This window comes from Tursiops truncatus, chromosome 2 (genome assembly GCF_011762595.2).
Source record: "Tursiops truncatus isolate mTurTru1 chromosome 2, mTurTru1.mat.Y, whole genome shotgun sequence".
NCBI lineage: Eukaryota > Metazoa > Chordata > Mammalia > Artiodactyla > Delphinidae > Tursiops > Tursiops truncatus.
Window position 1 is genome coordinate 5,715,305 of NC_047035.1, and position 21,005 is coordinate 5,736,309.

General features: G+C 48.2%; 2 protein-coding genes across 7 annotated transcripts in view; one reads left to right on the plus strand and one right to left on the minus strand.

The window, feature by feature from the left end:
- Window positions 1-353: 353 nt before the first annotated feature.
- Window positions 354-20,532, minus strand: CCNK (cyclin K). 6 transcript variants are annotated; one of them, XM_073800062.1, is made up of 13 exons: window positions 19,795-19,943; window positions 19,507-19,635; window positions 15,836-15,990; window positions 15,105-15,353; window positions 14,546-14,627; window positions 12,908-13,039; window positions 8,958-9,063; window positions 8,398-8,455; window positions 7,265-7,434; window positions 6,643-6,914; window positions 5,905-5,938; window positions 3,016-3,087; window positions 354-1,742 (listed from the first exon to the last, which is right to left on the minus strand). In XM_073800062.1, exons 4-13 carry the CDS (start codon window positions 15,299-15,301, stop codon window positions 1,096-1,098), a joined length of 1,770 nt encoding a protein of 589 aa, XP_073656163.1. In that variant the 5' UTR covers window positions 15,302-15,353; window positions 15,836-15,990; window positions 19,507-19,635; window positions 19,795-19,943; the 3' UTR covers window positions 354-1,095. The 6 variants fall into 6 exon arrangements, with proteins under 6 accessions (XP_073656163.1, XP_073656162.1, XP_073656161.1 ...); XM_073800061.1 differs by lacking the exons at window positions 15,836-15,990; window positions 19,795-19,943 and adding an exon at window positions 20,515-20,532; XM_073800060.1 differs by lacking the exon at window positions 15,836-15,990.
- SETD3 (SET domain containing 3, actin N3(tau)-histidine methyltransferase) overlaps window positions 20,075-21,005 on the plus strand; it is a 69,364-nt gene continuing 68,433 nt past the window's right edge. The window contains exon 1 of the mRNA XM_019952542.3: window positions 20,075-20,230. The gene's annotated coding sequence lies outside the window, so the exon portion shown is untranslated. The remainder of the gene's footprint in view (window positions 20,231-21,005) is intronic.

Consider the following 21,005-nt stretch of genomic DNA (forward strand, 5'->3'; position numbering starts at 1 on the left):
CCATGGCCTCTAGTCATAGGCCAGAAATGCAAAGCATTTCAAATCCAAACCCTGGTCTAACCCAGGACCCTGTCTATTGGAGGGACACTGACAGTTCCAAACCAGCTTGAAATTCAACTGCTTCCTCCCAAGAAAGCCCACGCAGGCACTGGACGTGGGAGGCTGCCCCATGAGGGTACTGCCCAGGGAGGGGCTTGGGTCTGGCCGGTGGCCAGGCCTCTCCTGGGCAGCGTTCCTCCACTGCCTGTTGCTTGGCCCCCAGGGTCCAGAAGGAGAACATCTGCTTCTGGGCTGCAAACCCAGGGGCTGCTAAGGCTTGGAGCCCCACCTCGTGCCCGTAACAAACAAAGGCGTCATTTCAGAACTGATTTTATTTGGGTAACTGACTGAAGGAGTCTCATTTGTAACCAAGATGGAATTCACAGTATGTTGTTACATTCACACTTAAAAAATATATCTCTATGTACAGGAATTTGCAAATTGATGTAAACATACATTACTTCCAAGTACATTTCTCCCCTTCTTCCTGGAGGAAAAAGAATAGAGCCATCCAGCAAGTCAACCCCTTCAAAATAACTTAAACGCAAAGGATGTAAGTATCTCTAAATCAAAAATATGGTTCAATTGACCTACACGTGTCATGGGAGAGAACATCATGGAATGACAGCAATGACAACAGCTTGACTTCAGATGGAACCGGACTATTTAAAATGGAGTTTCCAGGAAAAATAGGCACTGATTTCTAGAAGGAAATTCACTCCTTACTGAAGCTATTTATTGAGCCAATATGGCTGGTTAACATTCTCACTAGTGTAAAGTAACTCAGCGCAGGACTCGCGGACGACACTGGTTGAGACCAAACGCACAGTCGGGTCACAACCGGCTCTGCCTGGGCTCCAGTGAGAGCTGCTGTCCCCACTCCCCAGATGTGGAGGACCACCCCAATTTCACCTTGGGGGTCCGGTCCATTTCTTCCCATACTACAACTGTGTAGCATTATACAAGGTACCCTGCGGCTTACCCACTTAAACTACTTTTCAAGTTAATTAGAAAAACTTTTCTTTAAAAAACAAAGGAAGAAAGAAGGGCGCCAGGTTACCTCATCCAGGCTGCCCGCCCCAGCCCCCCGACTGGAGGCATGCCAGGTGGCGGGATGGGTGGGGGCACAGGCGGCTGCCCTCCAGGGGGCACAGCTGGAGGCGGGTAGCTAGCCGGTGGCAGGCCCAGGCCTGGAGGAGGGTGAGGGGGCACTGCGTGGGTGGGCGGCATGCGGGGGGGTGGCGGCGGGAAATTGGGGTTGTAGGTGGGTGGGGGGGGCGGGTAGCCAGGGGCGGGGGGAGGGATGGCGGGTGGCGGGAAGGAGGCTGGCGGCGGTGGCACGGGCGGCGGGGGCGGGTTTGGGGGGTAGACGTGGGGGTGATAGGGCAGGTGAGCCGGCGGGCCGTAGGCAGGGGGCAGAGCCCCGTAGGAGGGGCCCTCGGTCTTCATCATGGACTGGAGGCTCTGGTAGCCCTCTCCGGACATGTAGGAGCTGCTGGTAGACATGCCGGTGATGTAGCTGGAGGGCGGCGGGGGCGGGGGCCGGTGCGGCAGTGGTGGAGGCTGGTGCACCGGGGCCGGGTGGGCCGGAGGGGGGATCTGGACTTTGGGGAGGTCGCCGGCTTCCACGGGGCCTGGCGGCTCAGCCTCGCCCAAGGCGGCTGCAAGGGGTGGCTTCCGGTCTGCAGAAGGGAGACAGGCCACTGCCAGCTCTGGAACGGCTCCCGGCAGGGCGCCCCTGGGGGCTGCGCGTGTAGGGGGGGATCCACCAACTCCCTCGGGGCAGGGAAGCCCCCCCGCAACCCCAACAGCTCACGGCCACCCCGGGGGTTCCTGGCCCTGTCACAGCACCGTGGGCCGTCTTCCAGAGGAGCGGCAAGCAGCTGTCACCTTTGTGGCCAGACAGCACAGCCTGCGCCCGTGTCCCGAAGCCAGCGGCTCATGTGCTGTCACGCAGGCCCTGCACCTCGCCTCCAGCCACTCTGGGTGTTCCCTCCCCGCTCCCCAGCGCACCAGGCACGGGCAGTCCCGGGGGCGCATGGAGTCCCTTCCGCCCAGACCCCCAGCCCTCTTTCTAGTACAAACGTGCGCGGGGCCCCTTCTTTCTGCCCGTCTTGCCTCCAGAGGCTGTGAGCCCAGGGCCAGGATGCAGCACCGTCTGCGGGCGGCACTGGCATTTGGCAGGACGCCTGAGAGGTGGTCACACGAGTGACGTGGCGTTAAACACACGCCGGGACGGCCTCTGACACCCCAACGACCCACATGAGCGGCATTCTGGCCCGTGCCCTGTGTGGCGGGGGCACCGCTCCCCGCCCCGGCTCCCTGGTGGCCAGCAGCTGACTGGAAGAGCTGAAGCCCCCAGAAGCTCAGAAGTCGCTGGAGTATCTCCCACCTTCTGGCACACACACCCTAACTCCTGCCTTCTCTAGTTGGACACTTCACCTTCCAAAGTGTTGCCACAGCTGAAGAATGAAAGTTCTTTACAACCTTTCTCCTCTATTTTTAATGCCGCTGAGGAAGCGTCCCAGTTCACTGTGTGCCTGTAAAGGCCTTTTCACTCTATTCTCCACATGACTCCATGAACAACTGCTTACTCTCCAAAGGGTACTGAGGAGACGCCCTGCCAACGGGAAGCCGACGCAAGAGCCTGGAGTCTAAGGTCGACAGCGATCTGCCCAGATCTCGACAATGTTCCTAAGTTGCAGGGCTTTGTTTTCCTAAAACTGATTCTAAAGTCATTTATCCTCCACCATTTCTGGATGCGAGAGGTCAGAGAATATTCAGATATACTTAGAATTCACATCCTCAAGCTATCTGGTTGTAAAAAAACCAATTTTTTGAAAAATCCTAGGTCATTAATGTCTCTCTAAATTTCTGAAGTTCTTCTATAAATCCTCCCCAGGATTTCCCAAGTGTGCCCTTCAAAAAGGCAGCGAGAAAAGCTGGCCCTCCCAGCTGCCTGCAGGCAACACTTACCTGGAGGTGGATGGGCTGGAGGCAATGGAGGGTGAGGGGGCTCAATTTTAGGAATTTTAGGTGGTGGTGGTTCTGAAAAGAAAAAGTAGATTAAAAAGCTACTCTTCATATAGAGTAAGTATGTCAGAGAGAGCGAGAGAGGAGAAAAAGAAAAATGCACTGTTAAGGAATTTTCTGGGGGAAAAGGCTGATATGACCAAGGCTTGAAGGGAAGCTGAGGAAGGCACCAGCTAAACCATCCTTTTAAAAGAACAAAACAAATGAAACAAATACATCCCCCCTCCAGCTCCTGCCACCCCACGCCTCTCACCTCCTTCCAAAAGTAAAAACCCTCTCGCTTCTTACAGTCCGCCAGCCCATTTTCCACCTCTGCCCAACTTCCTCCTGACCACTTAAGACGAGCCCTCCAATGACATGAGAGCAGCAGACTGCATCTCAGTTACCAAGGGGTACCCGTCAGGGTCCTCACTAACACACAGAGCACCGAGAAGGGCCCCAAGTGCTCCCAGGAGAAGCCGGCACCTTTTATCTCTTGTCTAGGCACACTTAAGTTTGTTTTCTCTCTCACAAATGTTTACTCCTAGTTATAGCAGCACACCTGAACTGGCGTCGGTAGAGACCTGGAGGCTGGCGAATGGACAGAAAAGCAAGGTAGTTGGGACCGCTTGGGGCAGAGGACAGAGCCCATCCTTTAGGGTTGAGCGGCTGCATGTAACCAGCATCCTCACTGACAATCCTAAGTCGCCAAGACAGGCTACGCCACATCCAGCACCTTCCGTTTGTGACGGTACAGGGTGCGCGCACACTACCAGAGAAGAATGCCATCTTTTCGCTTGTATGGTTTGGTTCTTTCTTCCTGAAACTCACTTTATTCTGGCTCGTACGCTGCTCTGCTCTGCTTCTGCTCTGGCACTGCTCAACGTTCTTGGCTTCCTGTGTCCCAGACACAGGCTGGGTTCAAGGTCCAGGGACATCCCTCTCTCTATTCTCTTCCTCAGAGACCAAATCCCCCGTCTCTAGGCAGAGGAGCTGCAGATCTATGCCTCTGCCTTCCATCTCTCCTCCCAAACCATGGAGCAGGCTCCTGGGCCCTGTCCCGAGACCAAGCAGCCCACCCCTCTCACGCAGGCGCCCCCCTCCAGCCCCTCCCACAGACGGCTGAGCTGAGGTCATCTAGGTCAGTGCTGTCCGACAGAAATATAAGGAGAGCCACACAGGCAATTTTACATCTTCTAGTAGCCACGCTGAAAAGTACAAAGAGGTGAAATTAATTTTAATACGGTCTTTGATTCAACCTGGTATTATCAAGAATTTTGTCATCTTAATGTGGAATCAATGTAGAATTTTATTAATGAGATTTTTAATGTTCTTTTCTCTAACTCTTAGAGATCCGTGTGTCTTCTGCACTGAGGGCACGTGGTGTTTTTGGAGTAGGTCACATGTCAAGCGCTCACCAGCCCTCTGCAACCCAGAGCACAGTGGGGTCCTGCTTCCAGGCCCCAAGGCACCCCCGACACCACGTCTCACTCTGGGGCTCGCAGGCTCCTCCCCATTCCCCACCCTCTTGCCATTACTGCTGCCAGGGGAACTCTCGCTACAGTGAACTCAGACCGTGCCACTCTCCTGCTCAAACGCCTCCACTGGCTCCCCTGCCTATGCAGAACCCACCCTCCACCAGGTGGGCGCTGCCACCTGCTTCTAGCACATTTTCAGTCCTAGCAAAAGCTACTCCTGTTGAACCCTTCACAGTCCAGTAAGACTCCCCTCCCTGTTATCTCCCAAATTCTCCACCCCACTGTTCACTGTGCTCCTCTGCCTGAAGGCTCCACCCTGTCAGCCCTTGTTGCTCAAGGCAAGTCCCCCTCCAAGGCCACCCGGGCTCCTTTCTGCCTCTTGAAGACACAGCGCCAGCTCAGCTGACCCAACATCCATGCGGCACGGAGTGCAGCCCCCTCTTCTGTGTCTCGCACTTACTGTTTGCCCATCTGGAGCTAAAAAAACTCCCCTGTAATGAACTCATCATCCCCACAAAGATCCTGAGAAAAAGGAGCTTTACTGTAACTTGAAGATCTCACAATAGTTCAATAAATAATTCACTGGGTTCCTACCCTGGAACTAAGTGACAGAGAAACAGAAATGAGTAAACATGGTCTGTGGCAGCACAGGGTTCAGTACTACAGGCTGACCCGGAGACAAAACACTTCTGGTTTTCTCCTCTGTGATCTTTCAGGTTTTGCTCACACTTTGTTAGTTTCCAATACAGAAACAAGTTAATCAACTCTGGGCTCCACAAATATGGGGGAAAAAACGTGTTTAAAAGAAGCCTGCCCCCGTAAGCAGCAGGGCAGCACGCCTACTGCGGCTCCGATCCTTTCTACCCATCGCTCTGCTGCTTGGTGCTCAGTCTGGGGGTGCCCGGGGCCCTTCACTCTGTCGACTGTGGTGGGCTTAACTAACCTCCAAAAATAAATGTTGCTGCAGCAGTTCGCCTACTTTCCTAATTATATTTTGATATACAGTTGGCCCTTCGCATCCGTGGACAGGGAGGGTGGACTACGAAACCCAAGCATCTGCGAGTTCTGGCATCCAAGGCGGGTCCTAGAGCCAATTCCCCGTGGATACCGAGGGATGACTTATGTTACCAAGCACATTTTTATTGCCACTAATTTTTTTTTTTCTGTATTGATACTGTTAAAGTACAATCCAAAAATATACAGTCAGGGAATACACAGAGAAGACAACGCAGCTAGCGTAAAGTTTTTGATGGGCTCTAACGTTAAATTTTAAGGCCAATCTAAATCTGAAAGGAAACAACTTTTGACTAAGAATTTAAAGTCTTGATAAACAACATATAAAACTAAAAAACGAAACACAAGAACATAAAATTACCTGACGCTTTGCTCTCTTCTTTGGGAGAAACAACCTGTTACAAAAGAAAATACACAACTGTTAACCAAGGCCCTAGATGCAGTGAGGAAAAACTGATTATTCAGGCACTGAACAGAATCATAGCCAGAACGTGGACTCAGACAAAAATTAATTTTGGCTTGAACTTGCAGAGCAAACCATGGCACCTAACAGATCATTTCTGCCTCCCTCCTCTTCCCCTTTCAAATCAGACAGCAGGCAGAATTACTAACTTTTCTGACTAGTGAGTTCTGAGCACTAAGTTTCATGCCCTCCATCGAGCTGTCTTAACCGTGGTGAGGGTGCTTGCTGACCGCCCCTATCCCGTGGGGCTTCCTTGGGGTCTGTGTCACAACGTACGGCTTCCTCCACTGGAGCGGCTGCTACCATGGGGAGAAACTTTTACAAGTTTAAAGACATGGGAGACACCTATTCCGGCAGTCAGTGTGCAGATGTGGAAACTACACCCGGGCACGTTTTGGGGCCCTGACACAGGCAGCAGCAGCTGGAGGAGGACAGAGCCGTCCTGGCTCCAAAAGGTACCTCTCCTCTGACCACGCCAGCTGTCAGGCTGCCTGTGGCCATGCAGGCAGACGGGGAGGTGGATCGTGTCACTCCCTGCTTTTGGTGTTCCGTGTGCTGCCTCAGAAAGGGGAACACACACAGGTGGGGTGTCGCCACAGGAAGCGGACGCACCCAGTGCCAACCTGGCGCACTCACCACGGCGCGCTTCGCCTGCCGGGGGGGACTAGGCTGCGGGGACGGTTTCTTGGGCTGCTGGGCCGGTGGTGGTGGCTGCGGCTGGGCTGGCTGCTGCGAGTCCTTCTGCGGAGGCTGGGGCAGCTCGGAGCCTTGAGCCGGCTGTGACTGTGGCACTTGTGGTGCTTGCGGTGTGGGCTGGAGAGGTGGGGGCTGCTGCAGCTGATGGGGCGTGTGATGAGGCATCTGTTGTTTCCCTTGTGAGTAAAGATCCAGGATTTGGTGGCAGATGTCTAAGTGATAGGAAACAATTACATTTGCCACAAATTGATATTTTAAATAAAATTCTACCTAGAAAAAAACATACTCCCATTTCCCTTGCAGGTGCGATTCCCCTACAAGGGCCAATATGTGGCTGTCATATTTGTAATTCACCAATCCCTGGTGTGCACAGCACTGGTGTGCATTTTTAGTTCACCAAAACTATGTGTTTGGATAGAATGAACATTACATTAGAGAATTTAATTAAAGAATAGTTTGCATGGACTTGTTTGGGAGAATCCATTCTCGGGACTCATTCTTCCTCACAGGGAAGAATGATCTAATGTGGAACACCCTGCAGAAAGCTCAGCACGCCCCGTACCTTCCAAAACATCCACAGGGACGTCTTGCACAAACTGCTCCCACCATCTCCGGTACATGGGTTTGGAGGTCCATTCCTGTATTTCAAATTTGCACAAACGTCCCGCAAGATACATCACTGCCACTGCTATGATCTCTGGTTCCCACTGTAGTGACAAGGTCGTGCAGAGACTAGTTCAACAAGAAAAAGAGGTGACTTGACTTGGATGAGCAAACGTTTATGATTAACCCAATGCATGGAGATTAGATGCCATATCTAAATGTCAGTTTGCTTACTTTCCCCTATACATGATCAAATAAAGTATTATAAAGAAGCAAGTTTTTAGTCTTCTAAATGTACCGAGATAAGTTACTTTAACTATAGCTACTAATTTGTTCCTTAAAAAATCAGAATTCCAGCACATTCAAAAGTTGCTATGTTGGGCTTCCCTGGTGGCGCAGTGGTTGAGAGTCCGCCTGCCAATGCAGGGGACGCGGGTTTGTGCCCCGGTCCAGGAAGATCCCACATGCCGCGGAGCGGCTGGGCCCGTGAGCCATGGCCGCTGGGCCTGTGCGTCCGGAGCCTGTGCTCCGCAACGGGAGAGGTCACAACAGTGAGAGGCCCGCGTACCGCAAAAAAAAAAAAAAATTGCTATGTCATGAAATACAAATGAAAATGCTTAAGTTCTTCAAACGGCTGGAACCCTAGCACTGAACCATCTCCTTACATGATGGCAACTCGCGGGCATTCTGTTCCCTATCCAGCACCTCCTTAGATCTCTCAGCTCCAAGAACATCAAGGCTCTAAAACCACTACAAGGAAGTATAAAGTTGCAAATATATAGTTTGCAATTTTGCAAAATGAAATGGATTTAAGTATATACTTGTCAAAATTCTCTGGTGTATTGTTTAGGACTTATGTTTCAAACCGGTGATAAGATTTCAGCATCCTATACCACCGTGATGTGGCAGGGTATCCCCTCTGCCGGGAAGCAGGTGACCTGGACTTTAACTCCAAGTCTGCCGTTAACTGGCTCCTTAAGCTGGGGCAAGTCAGTTTCCTGACTACCAAATAAGGGGTTTGGATTAGATGACACGTAAAGTCCCTACCTATTTTAAAACACCATAATTAAACCAACATTTGAACCCATGTACCTGTCGTTTACGAATGTCCAAGCCATTTGAACCAACTTTTGAATTTTGTTTTTATCACCTAGAAACGGGGAAGAAAAGGCAAATTAGTAATAGAAAGGAAAAAAAAAAAAGAAGAATGAATGAGAAGCAACAAGTACTTATTTAAAGCCTACTGTGTGCTTAGCACCACCCCCAATACACAGCAAAGAGCTTCGGCCTGGGAAACAAGGACAAATGAGCAGGCCCAAGTCCCACCTCTGTTCTCTTTCTGCATGACCTACACTGAACCACCATTTATGGGAAACCTGGCTCCAAGCCTGATTTTATTAGGCTATTTAAAAAATCCTTACTCATTTTCCTGCCTCATATCACTTGGCAACTGGATGACAGAATCTGTTTATACATAAAAGGAAACAGCGTTAACAGCTATAATATTGAATTGTCTGGCAAGCTATGGCCTAGGTACTTCACACACTGAACTTTCTGCTGTCCTCTTTTGAGAAGCGTAATCTGAGTATCATCAAATTATTATAAAGATCTGATTTCAGAATGAAAAAGTTCTCTTAACTTTTTTTTCTTACCTTTGAGCTGTTTCGCATACTTGAGTAGGAATTGGTACGGATGTTCCACCTGTAAATCAAACTTTATGGTCTGTAGTAAGATTCTCTCCAGAACCATTACTTCTTCCTAAAAATGAAATAACAAATGTTGAGACAGTAATTTCAATCACATGTCAGAAACAGCATTAAAAAAGTGAGCTTTCCTTTTATTCTCTCTTCAAGTTATATTTTAGCAAGTATTTTTCATTCCTTTTCTCCTCTCTCCCACTCAGGCCTTTAACATGCTCACAGACAATGATAAATTCTGAAAAGAACTAAAAGTAGGAAGACAAAACAATCAGTTAATTTTTAAAACCTACTTGAAACAAAGTAAACATTCTTAGAAATGTTATTATTTTCCATACAGATGAGCTCCCTTTACAAAATAGACCTTTACTTTACAGATACTTTAGTTTCCTTCCAGACCTCCATTAAAAAAATGCAATCTTCCAGGCATTTACATTGAAAATTTTAAGCAAGAAAGATTATGACAGTGGCAGCTTCATGCAAACCTGGACAGTGAATTTTGTGTGTGTGTGTCTGTGTGTGAGAGAGAGAGACACAGAGAGAGAGAGAGAGAGAGAGAGAGAGAGAGAGAGAGAGAGAGAGAGAGAGAGAGAGAGAGAGAGAGAAAGAGAGAGAGAATGGGGGAACATCATTTTTGTGTTTTAATCATTCATCTACCTGAAACAAGGTATCCCAATGTCATTTACTAAGTAAATTATCATTTTCTCCTCTATTAAGCCACATCCTGAACTGTCTATACACACACACACACGTGCGCATACACACACAATCTTTTCTGTTCACTGCTCTGTTTGTCTACTTCTGTACCAGGATCAGAGATTTAACATTTGGAAGGGACAGTTCAATGATTATTCCTCTTTTAAAAACCTTTCTTGTTTTAGCCATGTTCCCCCCACCACCTGCATTTTAATATCATTTTATTTAGTATCATTCTAGGAAAAATGAAAGCTACTGATGTTCTGATTGGGAACTCACTGAATTTACAGAATAATTTAGGGAAATGGGCATTTTAAACTACACTGAATCTTCCTATCAAAAATTTATTTATGAAAATCTTCTTTTCAGTCCTTCAGTAGTTTTAAAGCCTCCCCTCCCCAACATGGTTTCCACAAATTTATTATAAGGTTTATTCCTGGATATATTATTTTACTGCTGCTACTGTAAATGGAATCTCTTCTTTTATTATGCTTTCTAATGTCCATAAACAACTTCTTGAATTCAACCTCTGTAGAGCCTGACTGTCCGAGCACTTATAATTTTACTTGATTGTAAAATACAATTAAGATGCTCTGTGTGGCAAGAACAATTACAATCACTTGTTTGAGTCGAAGAAGAAAGGGCCTTGGAGAGACTGACAATCTCATCATTAACAGCTGCATAAACCCGTTAACTCTGGGAAGAGAAGCCACGTAGATAACTGGCTTTCAGGTTAAAGTATGGCACCACACTTCACAGAATGTAGAGATGATTCTACCATGAGTGTTATTCCAAATGGCAGGGCAAGGTGAATGTCTTTCCACCCTTGTTTCCCAAGTGTTCTCTCAGGAAAGCGTCTTAAAATCTTAAGGTTTTCACACAGTATCAAAAAAAATCCCACTATCACTGTCCCCCCACCCCACTTTTGTTACCACCTGTTTTCCAGAAGTTTCAACATATCCCTTAAATTTAGAAACAATCTTTTACCAAGTGTCCAGACTGTAGCCCATATAGTATTACGAGACAGCCCAAGGCCTGGCCTCCCTTTGTGTTTCAAATACTCAATTAATGGAATAATTATAGGTCTGTGTGCCAACATGATTCCTCAGGGAACTTTCCCTCAGCCCCACACTTCCTGTCTGGAGCACCTGTTTAGGTTCCCAGATCGAATGCCCTCACCGCACCTTTCAATAACTTTTATAGCATTTATCACAACTCATAATCAGGTAGCTGGCTATCTGAATATTCGATTAAAATCTGTCCCACCACTCAACTGTAAAATCCATGAGAGCAAAAGCCAGGCCTGCTTTGCCACCTGTTCATGTCTAGTGCCTAATGCAGAGCCTGGAACAAATATTTGTTGAACACACGAGAAATTAATGTAACAGGGAGAAACCACAGAGTTAGGGCAAAGCTAAGTAAGACAAAAAAGTTGCACATGATTCAGGACCGTATTTTTTCTAATTGTTTACATTGCCACCTCTCCCCAAACTTCCCTCCTCTCCTCTCCGGCGAGGAAAATGTCTTCCGCAATGTCCTCACCGCTCCCAGATCCTGGGTTCCTTCCTTTGGCCCCGACACCCAGTCATGCCTGGGGAGACTGCACATGAGAGAGGGGAGGGCAGGCTGCAAAGCCCCTCTGCCCACCTGAGTCAGGCTGGCCTGGCTTAAAAGCCTCATTAGCATGGCTGTTGCCCTCTTCCTGACTTCTGGGCCCTGGAGCTGCAAAACTTCTGCCTCACTGTGCCTGGCCGGGATCTCAGTTTCCTGATGTGTTGGTACAGTGGGTAAAGGCTGAAAGCAGAAGGGGACTCCTCCAAAGGCGTCCTGGACAGAACACGCCAGCTGCTGCCACGTTCCCTTGCCCTGCGGTGCTTCCAGATCTTTGCGACTCCTTCTGCGTAACTACAGCTCATCAGCCACAAGGTCCCTCTGCCCCTGTGACCAAGACCTGACTAAAGCACAACACATTCCTACAACTGTCTCCCTGCTGTGTGAAAATCAAAAACCCACAGGCACTGGAAACATTATCTGATGCTACGTTACTTTTATAAAAGTACATTTTTGACCACTGTTAGTATGAATTCCTCATGGGCTCACATTTTTATAAACAGGTGAATGGATTTATAAAATAAGTTCAAGGGACAGAGTTATCCACACTGACATTACTTACAAATCACGACCACAGTATGTGCAAAAGCATTCTGGGCCTGTTACCTCCTGGAAGGCACACACGTTGCAGACACACACACAGATTCTGCTGGGTGGGGGAGGCCGACTACCGTGGAGGCAGTACCAGCTGACTAGGAAAAACAGGGCTGTGGACGTGCTGAACGGCATCGTCTGGCTTAGTTTTGCTTTAACTGTGATTCTGAGTTTCTCCCCACATCCTTAGTTTGTCATTTATTCAACAAGTACCTGTTGAATGCCTACTCTATCTAGCCACTGCACTAGGTATCAGGCAAAACAGACAGGGTCTTAGCTCTCACAGATCTACAGTTGAGAAGAGGAATGTTCTTTGTGTGATTATCTGGTTAAAATCTATCCAATTGTGAGCTGTGACAAACATTATGAAGGCTAATTCGCAAGTGCTATAAGGGTTACAATGGGGGGACCTTGACAAGAACAGGGGAGGAGGAAAGCTGCCACCGACCCGAAAGTGGTCTCTTTAGAACATAATAAAATCATGTATACAATTATTTTACCACCATTTCCTGACATTAGCAGAGGTTGTGGGGAAGGGACAGGATGGATAGTATATCAACCTGGGTGTCTGCAAATGTTAATACCTTCCACCACTCTTGGGAAGCAAAAGACACACAGCACACGTAGACACACTTGTACATCCAGCATCTGTACATTCTGTCTTCCCAGAAGCCAGCTGGAGATGAACCCAAGAAGCCAAACTGCTTCTGGGCCTAGGAGTGCTAAGGGCCATGAGAGGACTTTGCTCACACATGTTCTATGTGCTACTGCCCCTAACGGGCTCACAACCCAGCATGGCACATTAGCAGATGCTACCTAAGTGTAGGCTACGTTATCTTCCCTCCTTTCTCACAGAAGCAAGGAAGAATACCTTCTGCATAAGTCCTCTTAAGGACACAGGGGACTGGCAGATACAGGGCCACGGCCGTTGTCAATACAGGGAACTCTATCATAATGCTGTTGTGAGGAATCAAGGCCTGAAGGCAGGAAGTTATGACTCTTACCTTTGGGTCATCTCCAAACTGGCCAAATTGTACATCATTTAATAAACTCCGAGCTGTTTTGATGATATCTTTACATTTTTTTGGTGTTTCTTCTACTTTCCCAGCCAGAAAGAGACAACAAGCTCCTGTCACCTAAAAGGGAGACAAAAGCTCCTGAGACTCTGTTATCAAAGCTCACACAGAACAGAAAAAGCATTTTGGGCCTTCACAACAAACTGGGCTCCCTCACTCTCCTGCCAGCTTCTTTCTCATTTGCAAACACCTGGACACTCTAAAATCTTGAAGGAAATGTCACATACAAAGATTCCACCCGCCCCGCCATTTGGCTTCATAAATTATTTTAAATTTAGTTTTCTGAATAAAATGTCATGTAAACAAAGTAGCCACCAGAAAGGGAAAAAAGTCACAGAAACAAATTTTCTTTTCACATTGCAATCTTAAAGACACTGACTCCCTGACTGGTGCACCCAAATGCATGTCCTCTGGAATTCGTCTCTGCACCACTGCTCACGCTTTCTTTTTCCTTCCTCACGCTGCCTGGCTCCTGGTCCAGTTCCTACTCCACTGCGATCTTCTCACCCTCTACCTTCAGCTTTTCTTTGCCCGCTCGCTCCAGTCTCTCCTACATGCCCCTCCCTTCACAGAATCCTGACCACGTTAGACATCAGTGAGATCCTGTGCCGGGGTACAAAGCGGATCCTGACACGGTCTCCTTCCCCTAGAACGTCACAAATTAATGAGGAAGATGTGTACAAAACTAAGTAAAATCTTAGCAAAAGGAAGACCCCCAGCAGACTAACTTCCTGTTACATCTAATTCTTCTTCTTCATGAAACCCTTCCATCACTTCAGTTTACCTACTGAAGCCACAGTTCCCTAGTCTGGCATTCAAGGCCCACTATGGTCTGGTTCAGTCTACCTTAGCACCCAGGGTCCCAGCATGCCCTTCCCGCCGACAGGCCTCCTGGCTGCCGCGCAGGCCTCCGCCAGGCCTTGGCTCACGCTGCTTTCTGTAGGACTGCTGCTCTGTCCCATCTCAGCACGGGTAAGTCCTACTTACAGTCAAGGCTTAACCCAGTGCTGGCACCTCCTCCCCAGCATTTTCCTCGATCCCTCTATGATGTAGTTAATCTCTCCCTTGAATGCTACAGCCTTCCTTCTGTACCTCTCCTATGGCCTCACTCTCTACAGTGTGTTTTGTACCTGTCATACCATCTACCCTGGACTGAAAGCTACTTGAGGCAGACTCTCCCACAGAGCATAAGACAGTCCATGTCTTAAGGAGTAACTGAAGAATAACGGATATGGCATAAAGAACTTATGCAGTCTTGGCCTTTGTTGGCTCTCAACTGTAAGGCCAATTTTATCTTGGGAAAAGTAACAAGGAAGCAAATTTTCACACTAAGTACAATATGATTATGGTTCATATTGGACTAAATAAAAAACTTAAAAATACTTTAATACAGTTAATTGGGAAAAAAACAAATTTTAGGCTGTTTTTGTTTATATATAATATGTACCATACAAAAATAAATACTTTCTGGAAAATAAAATAGAAAGAGAGATTACAATCTGTCCACTAAACTGTGTGGAAATAATAACATGTGATAGAAAATTATAATAAAATTCAAACACTTACATATCTTGGGAATTGCTTGAAGGAATGAAACATATAGAAGCGATGAAAATAAATTATTCCAGTTGCCAGGGTATCATAGTGTCTGTTGTTCTGGTTAAGGGTTTTGGCCAAGAATTTTTACAGGTTACGTCTTAGTTAAATGTGGAAAAAACAATAAAGACAAACAATAACAACAAGAGCAGTGGGAAAGCAAACACTATCAGTGGCAAAGCAGGCGAATGGGAATCTCCGGGTGTCGGAATTCTGGTACAAGCTGAAGTCTATGCTTTAGTAAGGCAGGGCTTCACTATCCTTTAGAAATACTTCAACTGAGGTCACTGGGTGCTATTTTCCATCCTGGTGGCCACCTGCTCAAAGGCTAATTCTACACATTTAAATGATAAAAAGGAAATAGAAAATCCCTGAAGAGCCAAGCAAATCTGAAGCAACATTTAAATAAGAAAGCTAATTAAGAGCTGCTTTAGTCAGGGATGCTACTTGGTCTTTTGTCTATAGCATTTAATTTAATTTGTGGTGCTGGTGGGGAGTCTGTCTATCACAGGTCCCAGAATCAGGATACAGTCCCAAACGTGTGCCCACATCAAAGATGAACCGAGCCCCTTCTCGGCGGTAGCGGGCCTCAGTGGCCGGATCGAGTCCTTCTAGTTGAGAGGGTGTATGAGCCAAGTCTTTTTTATCCCAGTACCAACATGGTTTTGTGTGGTCCAGGTTTGCTGAGGTTACTGAAGGGCTTGAATTTTCCTTATTCTCCTTCATTTATTGAAGTAGACTTGTTCTTTCCAACAGACTTTCTGAAAATGTTAGAATCCTAAAAGAAAGAGAAGAAGCAGTAATGTTGGAAAGGGATACCTCACGTTAAATAATCCCAATCATTATAAACAGTCTACGATCACAGATTTGTACTTGATAAAAAATTTCAATAGAAGAAGCACTACTGATTGGTAGTTAGAAGCCCAGGTGTACCTCCAAACACAAATTTAATACTTAAGTGACTCACAGTACGATAAATCCCAAATTTCATTGCTTAAAAGGAGGAGCTTTTCTGTCTCATTTCCTTCTGCCTTTTTTCACTAGGCCCACCTCCCTTATGCTGGTCTAGATTCTGTTCTTCAGTAAAACCCAGGTTGGTCCTAACCCCCCCAAAAGATTTATCCTCCAAAATTATCCATTTCTTCCATCCAGCATCCAGTCAAAATTTTCCCTTTTTTAGTTTACTTGATTTCATTTAGGTACTTTCACTTAGAAAAGCCACCAGACTGGATGAATTCATATCTGCACAAGCCACTGAACTGAGCAATGTAGATCGGGTGTGGGTGTAGTGATCTGGGGAGAAAGGATGGAGGGAGGTAGTCCACAAGGGAAAGAAGGAGTTCCTTTAAATTTTTCTTGCTTTCTCATCCTCTTCTCTTTCATTCAGAATGAAGAGATTCTCTAAAAGCTGTATGCTGAGAAAAGAAAACAAAAAATAAGGACTCTCACCTAGAGGCCATTATAATATGGAAATTGTTTGTAAACTGGATCAGAGAATAGACATTTTCATACAGGGCAGCAAAAGGGTTCTAAAAGAGGTAGCTAGAACCAGGTTGGTCTGGTTCAGCAAGAAAATAGCAGTTCGGCAGCCAGGCTCTGGGCCAGGGCCATCAGTTAATCTGGAAGCCTAACTTCTCCTGTGTGCTGCCTCATTTCTGGTGGGAAAGGTGACATGGAGGGCTGACCGCTCTCCTCCTTGCACCTGGGAGCTCTAAAGAGAAATGTTCCCTCCAACAGGAAGAATTAAGTACTACCTGGAGAAAAGTAATCTTCTTGAACTAATTTACACTCTGTGTGACTGAACTGGGCAACGGGTGGGGGCTGGGGGAGACCGGTTAACTAAAGCCTCAGTATGTATGAAGAGTTCCCAATCAGATGCTCAGTAAGAGTATGAAGAGCTGGGAGTTAGATGTCATACTAGATATATTTTCTCACCTATCAGATTAGCAAAAAGTCCAAAAGTTTGACAATACACTCTGTTGTCAAGGCCAGGGAGAAGCAGGTAATCTCTTACGTCGCTGGTGGGAGTACAAAGCGGAACCACTCTCACAGAGATTCGGAATTTGGCAATATCTAACAAAATTACATACACATTTGCTCCTGGATTTAGCAATTCCACTTCTAAGTATTTACTCTGACAATAAGATCACAATTATGAAACAACAAGTGCACAAGATCATTCAAAGTATTGTTTATAACAGCAAAAACTGTAAACAACGTGAAAGTCCATTGGGCACTGGTTGAATAATATGGTACATTAACACAAATGCGTACCATGTAGCTATTAAAAAAGACTGAGAAAGATCTGTAAGTACTTGTATAAAGAAATTTCCAGGATCAGCAAGGTACAGGAAAGCATACATAGCTATGTTAGTATCTAAGTAAGAAAAGCGGGGAAATACTAAGTAGAAATATCTATTCTTTTTTTCTTTTTTTTTGTGGTACGCGGGCCTCTCACTGTTGTGGCCTCTCCCCTTGCGGAGCACAGGCTCCGGACGCGCAAGCTCAGTGGCCATGGCTCACGGGCCCAGCCGCTCCGCGGCATGTGGGATCTTCCCGGACCGGGTCATGAACCCATGTCCCCTACATCGGCAGGCACACTCTCAACCACTGTGCCACCAGGGAAGCCCCACAACTGAGTTTTGATAAATTTAATAATTCCTGGCAAATTTACATCTTGTTAGTTTTGGTCTATAATTTCAGTCTTTAGGAACTCTTGAATCCTGAATGCCATCTAACATACTGGCTAACTATCACTACAGGTTTTGAGTGCATTTAATTTGAGAAGCATGCCTCATATATTTAAAGTTGTTAATAAAAAAAAAAGTGCTAACCAGAGTAAGGGCAAGGCCAGAGCCCTGCAACTTATCGCTAAAGACCTCTCTTCAGGTTGACATCAACCCATTAATCAGCATTTGGGGTTTGGTAATTTGAACGGACATATATCCATCTAACTAGACCTTACCCAGTATACTTCTCTCTTGTGTCTATTAGGATAGGAAGAGGGATTATGTTCAGTGCCCTAAGGAAATCTAAATAGACTCATGTCTAGCAATCCCCCATCCACCACCAGTCTAGTAAACTTATAACAAAAGAAAACATGATTTGTGACACCTGGTTTTCTTAAACTGAAGCTCTGTTGGTCTGAGGGTATGAGCCCTTTTTCCCAAGTACTTAGAAGCTCTCTTCTTGTTGTCCCAACAAGACTCTAAAACAGATTACTAATAAGCTCTAGCATCCAAAGCCACCCAATTGCTCTCTGCAAAAACTGACACATTTATCAGACTCCAGTCTTCTATCATTAACTGCACTTTTAAGATTCCTCAAAACCTATGAACAATAATTTCACAATCTTATCTGCATGTATTTTGGTATATCATTTATTTGACCCTGAAAATAGAATTAGATGTAATCCAATTAGATATTCTTTATAATCTCCTCAATTACCTTGAACTTAATCCTTCTTGATTTTGTCTTGACCTAGTTTTAGAGACAACAAAACATTTTTCCTTCTAGATACTTAGCAAACTCTCATTGCTTTCAAATATAATCTCCTGAAACGAACAATTTATTTTGTAAGCCAAAACTATGACCATTGTTTTTCTTTATGACGTTCAATTTTAGAAATGGCATTTAAGAGTTAACGATCTCATTAGCAAGTAAAATGTTTCTTTATTGCTTGTTGGTGTAAGCTACGTTTTCAAAATGGAATGTTTAACATGCTTTATACAAGAATCAACTAATGTTTCTCAACAAAGCATCAAAAGATAATCAAAAGGAGACAAAAGTAAAAAAAAACAAAACTAAAATTAGACACCAACGGTAGTCACTCTGAAAAAACAAAGCAATCCTGGATAACTATTACATTCATAGTCAAGATTATTTAACAAGCAGGCATCTAAGAACACTAAGAATCTTAACCAAATGTCTATCAATACCGCAACTATTACCATCATCCATCCATTCATTCAGCAATGAAGACAGTTTACTATCTGTCAGGCAGTGCTCTAGATGCTGAGGATATAAAGCTCCTTCGTGGAGCTTTCATTCTAGCAACATCATTCATACAAACCTTAACCAGCGCCAGAATTGCAAGGCAGTGTGCTAGGTATCTTTAACGATACACAAGAGATACACAAGCATTATCAAGTTTACCTTAAAAACATAAAACAGGCCATCTTCAACTAAATGCTGTGAGAAGCCGTTCCTAACGTCAGAAGATTTAGCGAAAGCTCCGTTCGACTGGCAAGCCAAATTTCGGGAGCGCTACCGACCATGCTTTGTGCGGGGAATAGTCTGAGAGCTTTTAGATATCCTCTTGCCTTACGCCTCAACCTTCTAAAGAACAATTCCTCTGGTAACAAACCAAACAACCCAGGAGAGGGTCGGTAAGCGTGATGTGTCGGCAAAAACGAAACTAACCGCGGAAGTGCCTTTTCCTCATTCCTAGTCCCACCCTTGTTACACGGGTCTTCAGATTCCGAAGTCAGAGTACCCCAGATATGGAACGATACCCAAAGTCTCAGGCGTTACCAAGGTTGGGACCAACACACTGCGAAATAACCGGAAAGACGTGGGTAGTCTTCGGTTGGACCGCTGAGTGTGTGCGCGCCTAAGACCCCTGCCCTTTCTCCCCACCTTCCAGAAAGTCCCCGAACCCTAACCGCCCTTCACTTGGAGCGTCGCTACCTGCTCTACGGTCCGCGCCGGCCTCCCTGACCCGCTCCTGCGCCTCAGACCCTCTCCCGGAGCGCGTCTCGCCGCCCCGCCGTCGCCCGCTAACTTCGATCTGCACCCGGGGGGTAGCGGAGGGAGGCGGAAGCCGGAAAGAGAGACTCCGCCAGCGGATGGAGGCAGGTGGCCATACCCTAATCCGATCTCCAGGTACGCGGGACTTGAGTGGCCCTGCCCGCGGTCCGTCGGTCACTCACCCCTCGCCTCAGGCAAGCCCCTTAGCAACGTCTCTCCTTCTTGACTGCGGCCATCTTGGACGTGGAATGTCGGGAAATCTACGTCATCGCGCTGCGTCCGGGACTAGAAATAAGCGACCGGAGGGACGCCTGTCAACCAATGAGAAGAAAGTAGAGCTCTCAAACGTGGAACGAGCCGCCAGTCTTCTCCTGGCCCCTCCCCGCGGGTCAGCGGTCGCTGCGTGAGGGAGGAGGAGCCCACCAGAGGGCCCATCCCGTCGGAGAGAGGGAATTCGGGAGCAACCGAACCTGCTAACGGAACTTGGGCGCGAGAGGCGGGGCTCGGGGTGCCGGTCTTCCAATTAACGCCCGGGCATGGGCTCAGCCCAGCCAATTATGGCCCGGAACCTGGCGGGGGCCGAGCAGGCCGCTCTGGCCCCGGAGCCCGCCGGCCCAATGGCTGGGCAGGAACCCGAGCGGAACGGTCGGGGTGCGGTGGGGCGGTGCCGCGCCCATGCGACTGAACCGCGGGCCAATGGGCGGCGGCGGCGGCGGCTCGGGGGCGGGGCCTGGGGCGGGCGGAACCGGGTTGGGCCGCGGCGGCGGGGCCGTCTCAGGCAGCGGTCCCGCCCCCGCCTGTCCGGCCGCAGCCGCCGCCGCCACCGCCTGGGGCTTGGTTGAGGTGGACTGTGGGTCCCGGCGGAGTGTGGCGCCGCCGCCGCTGCGCGAAGGGGCAAGCGGGCAGGTGAGTGCCGGCGGCGGCCCCTCCGCGCGCGTGGCCCGCGGGGCAGATTCGCGTCGCAACCCCCCCCCACCGCCCAGAGTGCTGCGAGGCTGCCCCCAACCCCGGCCGGCGCCCCTCGGCCGTGGTCCGGCCCGCGCCCCGCCGGCCGCTCTGGGCCTAGGGTGCAGGGGTCGGGGTGCGCCCTGCGGCCCGGCGGGCAAGGCTGGGTGCCGGGGGCCCGGCGAGGTCGGAGGGCGCCGCACGGTCTCTGCCCTCCGGCCTTCCTGGGGCGGGGGCGCGCTCACCGCTGCCCAGCGTCCCTTCCCGGCGGCCGTAGCTCCGTTCCCCGCTCTGCCCGCCCAGAGGTGGCAGCAGGTGCAGGAAGCGCCCGGCCCCTCGGCATCCACCGGGTGGGGCCGGGGTCGGTCCCTCTCGCTTTCGTCGGCTCGGCTCTGCGTGGGGCTGGCTCGCGCACCCGTTTCCTTCCTCTCTCCCTCCCTCCCTCCCGTCGTCACTCGGCTGCTTAGGCGAGGACGGTGTGGCTCTCATGTTCCTCTCTCCAAACCTCAGGTGCCCTCGGGGGTGCTCGGGGACTAGCCCCTGCTTCTCTCCCTCAATTTCCAGTTATAAAAACAGTCATTGAAAATAGGTCATGTTTCTTCCCACGCGCCCTGGCCATCTTCCCCACGCTCCGTGCCCTACTAGGGAGAAGAATTCAGTGCTTTGGAGTTTGTCATTCCAGCATCAAACTCTTCCTCCTCGTGGCTCCAGCCTGGCGATGCAACTGTGTATCCTC

Bases quoted from the DNA above. Each gene is read 5' to 3' on its own strand.
- CCNK (XM_073800061.1), bottom strand. From the start codon at position 15,301: ATGAAGGAGAATAAGGAAAATTCAAGCCCTTCAGTAACCTCAGCAAAC. The intron at 8,456-8,957 runs GTAAGAAAAAAA...CCCCGTTTCTAG, and splicing joins GTATGCGAAACAGCTCAAAG to GTGATAAAAACAAAATTCAA. The intron at 5,939-6,642 runs GTGAGTGCGCCA...CTTTTGTAACAG, and splicing joins GGCAGGCGAAGCGCGCCGTG to GTTGTTTCTCCCAAAGAAGA.